Below are 13,271 nucleotides of genomic sequence, written 5' to 3'. Positions count from 1 at the left end.
TTGGAAAGGTCCAGCCCCACAGTGCGCCTCCAAGGATGTTGTATGCTGGCCCCTGGAGGGGCCAGACCAGGGCAGAGCTTCCTCAGCCATGACTGGGCCAGCCTCTGTGGCCTCTATTTGTATTCATTCAATCAATTCTATTAACTGCCTGCCAAGATACAGATACTGTACTACAACCAGGGGAAATAGAGACAGATACAAAAGTCCCTACCCTCAAGAAGCTTCCCTTCTATGAAAGAAGCCGCATGCATGTGAACCCCACTCTGAATATATAGAAAACAGCATCTGCAGTGGGGCAGTCAGCACCAGGGTGGGCTTCACCCATCACACTCAGGGGAGATGAGATGAGGAGATGGAGTAGAGGTCAGATCAGTAAGAGGGAAGTAAGAACAAGGCTTTAGAGATAAAAGGGACCTTCAGAGTCATCTAGGCTGCTCGGGGGAGCCACAGTACACCAGAGCCTGGGAGATCTGAGTTCAAGTACTACCTCAGGGTCTTACCAGCTGTGTGTGACCCTGGGCAAGTCACCTAGCCTCTGTTTGCCTCAGTTTCCTCATGTGCACAATATGAACAATAATAGCATCTGCCTCCCAGGGTTGTTCAGAGGATCAAATGAGATAAAATACATTAAAAAAAAACCTCTGCAAATCTTAAAGCTCTCTAGAGACTCTGGTTATTACCTACTTTTTTTACAGCTGTGGAAACCGAGGCCCAGAGACATCTAGTGACTTGTCCCTGATCACAGAGAAAACTGGGATGGAGACAGATTGGGAAAACTCAGGAGGAGAAAATGAGGAGGCCAGGGTTGGGGAGAGGGTAGTTTCAAAAGCTGCAGAGTTAGGAGGAAGAGAGAAGAGGTTGTGGGGTTAGCTGCTAAAATAGAGAGGCATGTCAAGGGAGCTGGGATCAGAACCCAGAGTGCTGGGTTCAACAGCTGCGTGTTCTCATTCTTTAACAGGACGGGGTCATTTCTTTCAGTATTGTCTGGGAGATGTCTCCTCCAGGGCTCTCAGGAGACTGTCCTTTGAGAATTGTCCCCCTGCTCTTAGTGTGATCATAAAGTCACATGTCAGAGCTGGGAGGGCCCTTAGAACAGGATGGCAGAACTGGGAGGGTCCTTAGAACCCAGGATGTCAGAACTGGGAGGGTCCTTACAACATAGGATGTCAAAGTTGAGAGGGTCTTTAGAACACAGAATGTCAGAGCCAGGAGGGCCCTTAGAACACATGATGTCAGAGCTTGGAGGGTCCTTAGAACACAGGATGTCAGAGCTGGGGGGGTGGTCCTCAGAGTAACAGATGTATCAATGTCCTTTTCATTATTCTGCCCCACAGGGCAGCTAGTGAGTCTTAGACGGCAGATGGAGACCGAGGTACAGAAACTTGTTCGGGACAAGGAGTTGCTAGCCCAGCAGCTGGTCCAGGTGGAGCAGGAGGCCCAGGCCACCCTTCGAGGAGAACAGGCAGCCCATGATGAAGATGTAGAGCGACTGCGTCAGGAGAAGGTCTGAGGGGATGGGAGGAGAGCTGCTGGGCTAAACATCAATATGGGAGCTTAGGCCAACCAAGTGGAACAGACAAGGTGGAAAGAAAGAGGGTAGCCACCTAGGAACAACAGGCTTTAGAATTGTCAAAGAGCCTTCAACGCCATCTGGTCTTACCTATTCATGTCACAGATGAAGAAATGGAGACCCAGAGGGGAGCAGATTTGGGACTTAGAGTCAGGGTCTTTGACTCCACAATTTGGCAGCTCCATCAGTACTGACATTGATCTTCCTCCTAAATGCTTTACCTCCCATTTCTTCTAGGAAAAAAAATGGATGGATGAATAGATGGTTGGTTGGATGAAGGGTTGAGTATATGGATAGATGGAAAATAGATGGATGAATGGATGGATAAGCAGGTAGATGGAAGGATGAGTAGATAAATGAATGGATAATAGATGAATAAATGAACGAGTAGACAGATGGATAAATAGATGTATGTATGTATGAATGGTTGGATGAATAGATGGATAGATAAATGAATGGATGGATGGATGCGTATATGGATGGATGGATGGATGGATGGATGGATGGATGGATGGATGGATGGATGGATGGATGGATGTATAGATGAGTAGATAAATAGATGGATGAATAGTTGGATGAATAGATGGATGAATAGATGGTTAGATGGATGAGTAGATGGATAAATGAAATGGATGGATGTGAATAGATGGATGAGTATATGGATAAATGGATGGATGGAGAGAGGGAGGAATAGGCAAAAAGATGGATAGATAGATAAATAAATAGATAGGTAGATTTGAACACCTTCATTTTTAGATAAAGAAACTAAGGTCCAGAGAGCAAAATTAACTCAAGATATCACAGGTAGATACTAGGGAGTTTCTTTGTGACCCAGGTTCCCTGATTCCAAATACCTAGATCTCAGATCTAGGCAATCTGTAGGGTTAGCCGCTTCCTCAAGCTTTGTTTATTTATTTATTTATTTATTGTTGTTTGTTTATTCATTCATTTATTTATTTATTTATAAGAGATTTTATTTATTTTGACTTTTACAATTTTCCCCCTAATTTTACTTCCCTCTCCCCACCCTGAGATTGCCAGACTTTACATTGTTTCCATGGTATACATTGATCCAAATTGAATGTGATGAGAGAGAAATCGTATCCTTAAGAAAGAAACATAAAGTATAAGAGATAGCAAGATCAGACAATAAGATATCAGTTTTTTTCTTTATAACTAGTTTTTTAGTTTTTTTGTAAGGCAATGGGGTTAAGTGTCTTGCCCAAGGCCACACAGCTAGGTAATTATTAAGGATCTGAGGCTGGATTTGAACTCAGGTACTCCAAGGCCAGTGCTCTATCCACTGTGCCACCTAGCTGCCCCAGTTTTTTTTTCTAAATTAAAGGTAATAGTCCTTGGTCTTTGTTCAAACTCCACGGTTCTTTCTCTGGATACAGATAAAGGTGGTATTCTCCATTGCAGACAGCCCCAAATTGTCCCTGGTTGTTGCACTGATGGAATGAGTGAGTCCATCAAGGTTGATCATCGCCCCCATGTTGCTGTTAGGGTGTACAGTGTTCTTCTGGTTTTGCTCATCTCACTCAGCATCAGTTCGTGCAAATCCCTTCAGGCTTCCCTGAATTCCCATCCCTCCTGGTTTCTTTTTTTTTTTTGTGAGACCAACAATCTATTTATTAATCATCAGACACTTAATATTAGATGCCCATTATGGGTCAGACACTCAGGTCTGAGTTAGAATCCCATCTTCTGTGCCCTCGAGCTAGTCACTTAGTCATGAGGTGCTTCAATAAACTGAATTTACTCCTAATGGAAGAGGCAATGAATTGGAGTTTCCAGTCCTAGCTCTTCCATTTACTAGTATCATCACCTCTGGGCTTCAGTTTCCATATTTCCAAAATTAAAGAGTGGGAATAGATAATCTCAAAATACCCTCCCAGTCATATATCTATGATCCTGGTACCATTGATTCCCAGAATTCTCATGAGGCTCAAATGAGATAATGGTTATAAATTATTTGGTAGCTCTCAAAACTCTAAATAGCTATTGGTTTTATGACCTAGATACTATTTGCCCTTTTCAAATAACTTCCATCTATCCTTAGCTATCTTGTATCTACCTTGATATTTTCACATTGTTTCTTCAATTGGAATGCATACTTCTTGAAAGTGGGAATGATGGGTTTTCTTTCTGTGGGTATTCCCTCCTGGTTTCTAACAGAACAAAAGTGTTCCATGACATACATATTCCAGTTTGCTAAAGCCATTCCCCAGTTGAAGGACATTTACTTAATTTCCAGTTCTTTGCCACCACAAACAGGGCTGCTATAAATATTTTTGTACAAGTGGTGATTTTACTCTTTTTCATGATCTCTTCAGGGTATAGACCCAGTAGTGGTATTGTTGGATTAAAAGGTATGCACATTTTTGTTGTCCTTTGGGCATAGTTCCAAATTGCTTTCCAGAAAGGCTGGAAGAGTTCACAGCTCCACCAACAATATAATAGTGTCCCAGATTTCCCACAACCCTTCCAACAATGATCCTTTCTGGTCATATTGGCCAGTCTGAGAGGTGTAAGGTGGTACCTCAGAGAAACTTTAATTTTCATTTCCCTAAAGCATAGTGATTTAGAGCAATTTTTCATATGAATATGGATTGTCAAGCTTCATTTATTAATGTCCTATGATAAACACTGAGAACACAAACACAAGCAAAAAGAAAAACAATATTTACTCTCAAGAAACTTACATGCCCATGGGGAAAGACAACACATAAAAGGGAGTGGACGACAGGAGGAAGTGGGCAGGATGAGAGAGGTGTTGAGTCTGGTGTGATAGGAAGAGATAGGTGCTCTTAGACTTTTCCTTAAATGGGGGTTCTGGGATGAGCCCTCCACCTTCCAGTCAGAGGGGGAGGCCCCAGGGCAGAGGGTACTTTGGCACTATAAGTTCAAGAGTCAGAAGGATCTTCTAGAAAGGTTTCTGGGCATGATGGAAAGGTCAACTTGGGTATCTCAGGGACTAGATCCAAGCCAGGCTGGAGACCTTCTGCTGTCCTGTGCTACTTGATCCATTGCCTTTTTTACTCTTACCCCCAGCACTGCCCTTTTGGTAAAAGCATGAGACCTGGTGGTTAGGCTTCCCCCAGGACTCTGTGGAAGGACAGTATCTGTCTCCTGGGGCTCTTCTCAGTCCATCATGCAGAAAAAGTCATAGAATTAATTGGAAGAGATCTGGGAACTGAGATGTGACAAAAGATGTCAGAGTGGGGAGAAATGTCAGGACTGGGAGGGCCTTAGAACCCAGAATGTCAGAGCTGGTTGGGGAGGGACTTTAACGATCCGGTTGAGTCCAACCCCTTCATTTACAGATGAATTTCTTGGCAGCAGAGTTAAGCCAGATCAGTGGTTTAGGCTGTGGTTGGGGCCACTATCCCTATGCATGCTGCTCAAGCTCCCCCTTGCTCCCCTGTATCTACAGGAGGTGGCACGACGAGAATTGGAAGCAGAGAGGACAGAGCTGCTGCACCGTCTGAGCCAGGAGAGAGAAGAGCTGCTGGCCCGGCTGGAGGCCGAAAAGGAGGAGCTAAGCGAGGAGATCACTGCCCTGCAGCAGGACCGTGATGAGAGCCTCTTGCTGGCTGAGAATGAGAAGCAGCAGGTAGGGGTAGGAGGGACCTGCCTTTCTGTTGCTTTTATCAGCAGACCTTCCCCTGGGACTAGGGAGGCTGTCACCCCAGTACAAGTGTCTGGAAAGTTACTGGTGCCCCACAAACACTGTCCCAAGAGGCTCAGACCAGTGGTATCTTGGGATTAGTTGGCATAGCAGCAGCTCCAGCTTGGCTTACCCAAAGTATGACTTTAGTGCCTCAATTTCCTCATTTGTCAAATGGGGATAATGGCATCTTGGCTATTGTCCAGTCATTTCAGTCATGTTCCACCCCATTTGGTGTTTTCTTGGCAAAGATACTGAAATGGTTGGCCATTTACTTTTCCAGCTCATTTTAAGATGAGGAAACTGAGACAAAAGGATGACTTGCCCAGGGTCCCACAGTTAGTGTCCGAAGTCAAATTTGAACTCAGGTCTTCTTGACTCCAAGCTGGCATTCTATCCACTGCACAACTAAACTATCCATCTTAGAAATATTAAAACTGGGAGAGATCATAGAACCAGGATATCAGAGCTGGAAGGGTCCTTAGAACACAGGACGTCAGTGCTGGGAGGACCCTTAGGACACAAGGTATCAGGCCTTTGTGAAAAAAGATCCTAGGTCCCAGCAGGCCCTAACTCCTCCTGATATGAACTGGAGCAGCTGGTGTGATCTTAGCTTGTTGTTGGCTCTAAGTCCATATTGTTCAGGACCAAGGAAGTGAGTCTCACACTGTTTGTTGCTCTACCCTGCTGAGACCACGTCTGGATTGTTTTGGTCAGTCATGGGCACCTGTATTGGGAAGGATAAGCAGAGAAGGGCCACCAGGAAGTGAAAGAGTCAAGATGCCACATGACAGTCATTGAACCAGGGGGCGTTCCTGTGGGGAAGAGAAAATGATTAAGGGCAGAGTCATGATGATATTATGATCACCAAAGATGCTCGTATAGTTTTATAAGGTTGGCCAAGCCCTTCATGGGCATCATCTCTCTCAATCTTGCCAGTAGCCCTGGGAGATAGGTGTGATTGTTTTCCCCATTTGGGAGATGAGGAAACTGAGGTTGAGAAAAGTGGCCTACCAATAATAATAATAATAATAATAATAATGATAATAATAATGAAACAGCCAGCATATACTATGTCTCAGGCACCATGCTGAGACCTTTACAGACATGTTAGCCCTTTACAAGGGCTAAACTTTCTGCCTCAGTTTCTTTATCTTTAAAATGGGGATAATTCTAGCCCCTACCTCTCAGAATTGTTGTGAAGATAAAATGAGAGAATATTTGTAAAGAACTTTGCAAATTTAAAAATGTGATTAAGTGTCATTTGTCATTTGTCATTACTCTCTAAGGGTCCATTGCATCTACTGTGTCTGCAACTTGTTTGTATGTTTTCTTCATTAGACTGGGAGCTCCTTGAGGGCAGGGACTGTCTTTTAACCTTTTTTTTGCCTCCCCATCACTTAGCACATACTTGGCCCACTGTAGGTGCCTAATAAGTGTTGATTGACTGAAGGAGTTCTGTTGGAAGGAAACAATACCCATAGAGATAAGTAAAGTCAAAGACTACCTGCCCTCAAGGAGCCGATCACCCCAGGAGCATGCTCTGAGGGAATTTCCATTTGGCCTATGCATGTCCAAGGCTGTCTTGGAAGAAGCTCTCCCATGACAGGCTCTTTGTTTCAGAGTTCTTCAGCTCCTAGACAGGGTGACCACTGGGCTTCATGACCAGGATCCTCCTCAGAAATGTGTGATTTTGCCAGTGGATGACCCTTTAGGTCATGGTCTACTCTCCCAATGATTTGCTGGGCTGGAAAGGATCTTCTCCTGATGGGTAAAGCATTTGACTGTGAGATTTTGGGCTAGTTCTGGATCCTCAGTCCAGCTCCATCCATATCCAGAATCTGGACTTGCTTTATATTGACCTAGCCTTGGTCCATCCACGTCACTGTGAGGCATAGGGAGGACTTTTTTATTTTAAATTTTTAAAAAATTTTTGCAAAGCAGTGGAGTTACGTGGCTTGCTCAAGGCCACACAGCTAGGTAATTATTAAGTGTCTGAGGTCGGATTTGAACCCAGGTCCTCCTGACTCCAGGGCCAGTGCTCTGTCCATTGCATCACCTAGACTCCCCAAAGAGGAGGACTTTTAATAGACAATCACTAAGAATTTTCTCTTCTGTAAAAAGAAATGGACTAGATTAGGTCCTTTGTGGCACCAGATCAAGGACTCTGCAAACCTCTCACCAGTTCTGATTGGCTTAACCTGGCTAGATCTGCTTAGCAGACTAAGCCTCATCCAGGTTGGTTCTGGTCCCAGGGGCAGGGCAGTCAGTGGAGTGGACCCTGAGGACAGTCAAGAAGAGGCCCAGTTTGCGAACTAGGGCACCCAGGTTCAACATCATAGACTCACTTCCTAGGTGACCCTGGACAAGTCATTTAACCAAACCTCAGTTTTCTCATATACAAAATAAGGGGAGTTTGTTGGATCTTCATTTTAAAATTACTTACAGCCCAACTGGTCCAACCCCTTTATTTTACAGCTGAGTAAACTGAGGCTACCACACCCAGTCAATATCAGAGCTAGGATATGAACTCAGATCTCTCTGACTCTAACCACGCTTAGGGTGGTGCTTCTGTTCCCAAATAGTAATCCTCTGTGTATCTCTGTCTTTCCCTCTCCCTGTCCCTCCTATGAGTCTGCCTGTTCCTGGGGCAGCAGCACCCTCCAGGGGAATGAGGATCCAGAATCCCCCTGCGTCTGTGGCTGTTCTGGGGGTCACTCCCAACAGACCCAGGTCCCCGAACCTTCTCTCCCCATCCTTGCAGGCCCTGTCTCTGAAGGAATCAGAGAAGACGGCTCTGTCCGAGAAGCTTCTGGGCACCCAGCAGAGCCTGGCCACCATGTCCATGGACTTGGAGAGGCAGAAGCGTGATGCCTTGACCCGGCAGGAACAGGACCGGGTAGGTGGGTGGAGCCAGGTCAGCTCAGGGGCTTGGCATCCCAACTCCTAGGGCCTCATTCATCCTCAGTCTCTGGGCTCCAAGAGGGGCCCTGGGGAAGAGCCAGTCTTCTCAGGCAAGGCTCACAGAGGTCTCCCAGGGGTGGGAAAGCTGTATCCTGCCCTTAGGGGACTTTTAGTCCAAGTTGGGATGCCGCCAGGGCATGTGCCATTTGTTTTTTTTTTGCAAGGCAAGGGGGTTAAGTGGCTTGCCCAAGGCCACACGGCTAGGTAATTATTAAGTGTCTGAGGCTGGATTTGAACTCAGGTACTCCTGACTCCAAGGCCAGTGCTCTATCCACTGCGCCACCTAGCTGTCCCCTGCATGTGCCATTTGTTAAGGGAGACACACACACACACACACACACACACACACACACACACACACACACACTATACACACCACATAAAAACATACACCACATACATAAATACACACACCATAAGCACACACCACAATACATACACACACACACACACACACACGCACTCCCCATCCTTAGCCTGGGACCAGGGTGGGGAGAAGTGAGCCGCAGCAGGCCTCCCAGAGAAGGTGGGAGGGTCATGAGTGCCCTTGTCCAGTCTTGGTGTGGGTGGAGGTGGGGGCCAGCCTCACACTCACACCCCACCCCCCAGAGCACTGTGAACGCCCTGACGTCGGAGCTGCGAGACCTCCGCGCCAAGTTTGAGGAGGCCATCAACAACCATGAGCGGGAGGTGAAAACACTGCAGGAGCAGGCGCGGGATCTGGGCAGACAGCGGGAGTCCTGCCTCAGAGAGGTGAGAGACCCTTGAGGTAGAGGGGAGTGGAGGAGAGATCTGGTGCGGTGGAGGGTGCTTGGGACAGGTCTGTGTGTGCAGTGAGTGTGTCCTGGGGGGTGGGGCCTAGACGTGAAATTATCAGTTCCTCCTTCTCACCCCGTCATTCCTGTCCATAGTCCTCCAGTCCTCTCTGAGCTTGCCATTGCCTTAGCACCCTCGCCGAGCCCCCATCCTCCTCGCCGAGTCCCCCATCCTCTTCATTGAGCCCCCATCCTCTTTGCTGAGCCCCCATCTCCCTCACTGCCTCCTTCACAAACCAGTGGGGAAAGAACCCCCTAAGAACCTACCCCCTTTGGGGATCCTGGAGAGCCCCCCCCCAACTTCTCCCTCTCCTGCTCCCGACCCCTCTAGGCTGAAGAGTTGAGGACCCAGCTCCGGCTGCTGGAGGATTCCCGGGATGGGCTCCGGAAGGAGCTGCTAGAGGCCCAGCGGAAGGTCCGAGAGGGGCAAGAAGGACGGGAGGCCCAGCGCCAAGAGACCCTGGAGCTACGCCGCAACCTGAGTGACAGCACCAAAGAGCGTGAGGCACTGAGGCGCTCCAATGAGGAGTTGCGAGCCGCAGTCAAGAAGGCGGAGAGTGAGCGCATCAGGTTTGTTGAGGCCTGATGGATGAGTATGGGCTGCTCCTGAGCCCTCCTGCAGGTCCCTAGACCTCTCCCTGAACCCTCATGCTCCTTTCACTGAACCCCCATGCCCTTGCCCTGCACCCCAGTCCTGCTGACTGACCCCCCTTTCCTCAGCCTTCATTCCCCCCAAGGTCCCAGGAAAGTGCTGGGTGTTATTTGTGACTTAGCTTTATGGGGGGCTGCCGGGGATGCCTGGTGTCTGTGCCAGCAGTTGGGGGCCCCTCACTTTCCACCCCTCCACTCCATCCCCACCAGCTTGAAGCTTGCCAATGAGGACAAAGAACAGAAGCTGGCACTGCTAGAGGAGGCCCGGGCTGCTTCGGGCAGGGAGGCCGGGGAGCTGCGGACGGGGCTTCAGGAGGTGGAGCGGTCTAGACTGGAGGCCCGGCGGGAGCTGCAAGAGCTTAGACGCCAGGTACACCGCCCTGGCTGCTGTGGCCTGGGCCCCACTGCCAGCTTGGGGAGTCACTGTGGCCAGGGTTCCCTCCCCTCACTGAGCCTCAGTTTCCTCATTGGTAAATGTGGGTGCATTCTCTTTGATCCAGTGGGAGTCCCTGTTTGAGGGGGTCAGGACCCCTGCCCTCTCTCCAACAGCTCCCACTAGTGCCTAGTGTTTCTGTGGCTTCTCAAAGTTTGTCTGTTCACATCTGCTCTCCCGTTTAAGGTTCCTAGCAACGCTGGGAGACCAGTGCTGTTCCCCTTCCCCTCTGTAGGTGTGACACCGAGGCATAGAGTGGCCCAAGGGCTCGAGGGTCTCCCAGTTAGTAAGCAGGTTGGTTAACTGTGGAAAACAGTGTGTAAGGCTGTCTGGTGTCAGAAGCAGAGGCTGAAGAGCTGGGCAGGTGTCCAGGCTGTGCCACCCAAAGCTGGGGACTGGCACCAGCCTTGGCTCCCCAAGCTCCTTCCCATCTCCCCAGTGTTTGTAGAACATGCTAGAGTTGGCTAAACACTTTGGAAAGATTATCCGATTTGACCTTCATAGCAACCCTGGAAGGGTAGGTGCCATTATTATGCCCATCTTACAGATGGGGAAGCTGATTCTAAGGGAGCTTAAGTATTGATAGGGGTGGCTAGGTGGCACAGTGGATAGAGCACCAGCCCTGGAGTCAGGAGTACCTGAGTTCAAATCTGGCCTCAGACACTTAATAATTACCTAGTTGTGTGGCCTTGGGCAAGCCACTTAAGCCCATTGCCTTGCAAAAGCCTAAAAAATATATAATAGTATTGATAATAATAGACTGATCGTTAACATTTAAGTAGCACCTACCGTGTGCTCAAAGCTCGACAGTTGTCATCCTCCCTACAACCCTGGGAAGTAGTAGGTGCTGTAATAGGCTCATTTTACAGGTGGGGGAAACTGAGGCAAACGAGAACTTTTTTTAAGTGATTTTCCCAGCCAGTAAGTGTCTAAGGGTGGATTTGAATGCAGGTCTTCTGATTCCAGGCCCAGCATCCTATATTTTTCACCCTCAGAATAAGATCTGAATTGCCCTCATTGCTGTGAAGCCTCAGATAGACACTGTCCAGTGCTTTGTGACCCCGGCCCCACGGCCAGCTGACCTGGGTCAGAGCCAGATTAACCAGGGAGCCCCCCTGCACTGGGGGCAGCTGGCACTGCATGGAGCAGGGCCCCCCCATCCCGCTGAGTGCCCCTCTGTTGTCCCAGATGAAGATGTTGGACGGTGATAATGCCAAGAAGACCCAGGAGCTGGTGGAGCTGCAGGGCCGGGTGGCCTTGAGCCAGCAGCTAGAGAAGGAGGCCCGGAGGGAGGCCTTCAGCCTCAAGCAGAAGGTTCTGAAGGGAGAGGTTGCCCTGGATGGGACCAAGCAAGAGGTGGGTGCCCCTCCCCAGCAGAATGGGCAGGGTGGGAGAGCCTCCCCTGGGGCAGCCATGGGGATCACCCTTTGTGGGGCTCTCATACCACCACCCTAGGGGCCGGAGCCTGTCTTCTGGGGTTCTCCCAGCTCTTCCCCTCACCCTCCGTCCCCTCCCCAGCTCCTGGCTGTTCAGAGGAGACTCCTGGATGTGGAACAGGGGTTCCAGGCCCGGGAGCGAGGCCTCCTGGGTTCCCTGGAGGAATCTCGGGGCTCAGAGAAGAAGCTTCTGGACAACGCTCGCAATCTGGAGCTGAAGCTGGAGCGGACGCAGGCCGAAGCCGGAGAGCTGGGGCTCCGTCTGAGTGCGGCAGAGGGCAGGATCCAGGGCCTGGAGATGGAGCTGGCGCGAGTGGACGGGCAGCGACGGGAGGCTGAGTTCCAACTGAGCAGCCTGCGCTCGGCCCTGAGGCGCACCCTGGGTGTGGGCAGGGTGCCCAGCCCCGCCTTCCGGGCCTACGCCAGCTCCCCCAAGAGGATCCCTTCCCCAGCAAGAGGTGACAAACTGGGCCCCGGGGCATGTTGGGTTAGCCCGAGCCAGGCCAGGCAAAGGGATGATGGAGCACAGAGACGTCGGAGCCAGGGGACCACAGCTTAGCTGTTTCACTTCTTCATGATGTCACTGCTCTCATTTATAGATGAGGTCATCGAGGTCCAGGGAGTGAGTCGACCAGGGTCACACAAGTCATAATGAGGGTTCTACCCCGAGTCCAGAACCCCACCCACCCCACAAGCTGCCTCCCCGTGTGACTTCCTGCCTGCACGGACAGGAGACCAGTTGTCATGGGCCGAGGCGGGCACCTGCGGCCCAGGGCTCTTCTGGTTCTTGGGGAGCCTGGGCCAGGGCCTCTCTTGCAATGCAGCCGTACCCCACAAGGGGCCGCCCTCGCCCCCGCTTCTCCCTCCTTCCTTCTGGCCGGGCCAGTCCTGTGGGGAGCCACCCTGTAGCGCAGCGCAGCTCTAAGAGGGAGGCGACACATGCACAGATTATGACTTCAAAATAACACATAACACATGATCGTTAGCATGCAGGTTTTTAACTATGTTATATTGTTATAGAATATATTAACCACATTCTAATGATACAGTATAACCTGGGAATACTAATATCCGGATTAATACAAGATAAGACAAGTTGACTAGAGAACAGCTCGCATTTATGTAATACCTTCAAGTCTACATGGCATCCCCTTTGCTTCCCACAATGCCCCTGGAGGGAGGGTCTATTGTTAGACCCATTTTCTAGATCACAAACCTAGGCTGAGACCACCGTCTCTTAACTGAGAAGTTTGTCTGATCTCGGCTCCCAAGGCTTAGTATCTGAGGCAGGATTTGAACCCAGATCTTCCTGTTTCTGGAGAGAGAGAGAGAGAGAGAGAGAGAGAGAGCGAGCTCTGGGAGGCCTAAGAGGAAAGAGTGTTACTAGAGCCTCATCGAAGCCTGTGAGGCAGAGGCCGCCAGTGTTGTGATCACAACCCCTGAGCCTCGCCACTGCCCATGAGACGGAGGCCCCGGGTGTCATGATCACAATCCCTTTCACAAATGGAGGAACTTGTCCATGGTCACTAGCAGGTATCAGAGTGGGATCCAACCACAGGTCTTGCTGAGTCCAAGGCCATCCACCTCTGGGGTCTTCTTTTGCCTCTTTCTGCTGAGATGGGGTCAGGGAAGCTTCCTGGAGGAGGGGACTTTGTAGGAGTTTCAGAACAAGGCTTGGAGAAAGGCAGGAAGATGAGGAGTGGGTGAGGCTTGAATGGGGCTGGTCAGGGGA

At 49.6% G+C, this 13,271-nt stretch overlaps 1 protein-coding gene across 7 annotated transcripts in view; it reads left to right on the top strand.

The window, feature by feature from the left end:
• Positions 1-13,271, top strand: part of CROCC (ciliary rootlet coiled-coil, rootletin) — a 74,268-nt gene that overhangs the window by 49,641 nt on the left and 11,356 nt on the right. For all 7 annotated transcript variants that reach the window (XM_074218304.1, XM_074218303.1, XM_074218302.1 and 4 more), the window contains 8 exons: positions 1,335-1,504; positions 5,007-5,186; positions 8,005-8,139; positions 8,814-8,957; positions 9,351-9,589; positions 9,881-10,040; positions 11,292-11,459; positions 11,622-11,997. In XM_074218304.1, coding sequence (XP_074074405.1) covers positions 1,335-1,504; positions 5,007-5,186; positions 8,005-8,139; positions 8,814-8,957; positions 9,351-9,589; positions 9,881-10,040; positions 11,292-11,459; positions 11,622-11,997 — 1,572 coding nt within the window. The remainder of the gene's footprint in view (positions 1-1,334; positions 1,505-5,006; positions 5,187-8,004; positions 8,140-8,813; positions 8,958-9,350; positions 9,590-9,880; positions 10,041-11,291; positions 11,460-11,621; positions 11,998-13,271) is intronic.

This window comes from Macrotis lagotis, chromosome 1, assembly GCF_037893015.1.
Source record: "Macrotis lagotis isolate mMagLag1 chromosome 1, bilby.v1.9.chrom.fasta, whole genome shotgun sequence".
Lineage (NCBI taxonomy): Eukaryota > Metazoa > Chordata > Mammalia > Peramelemorphia > Peramelidae > Macrotis > Macrotis lagotis.
The sequence above is the reverse complement of the archived record's forward strand: the minus strand, read 5'-3'. Positions and strand labels throughout refer to the sequence as shown.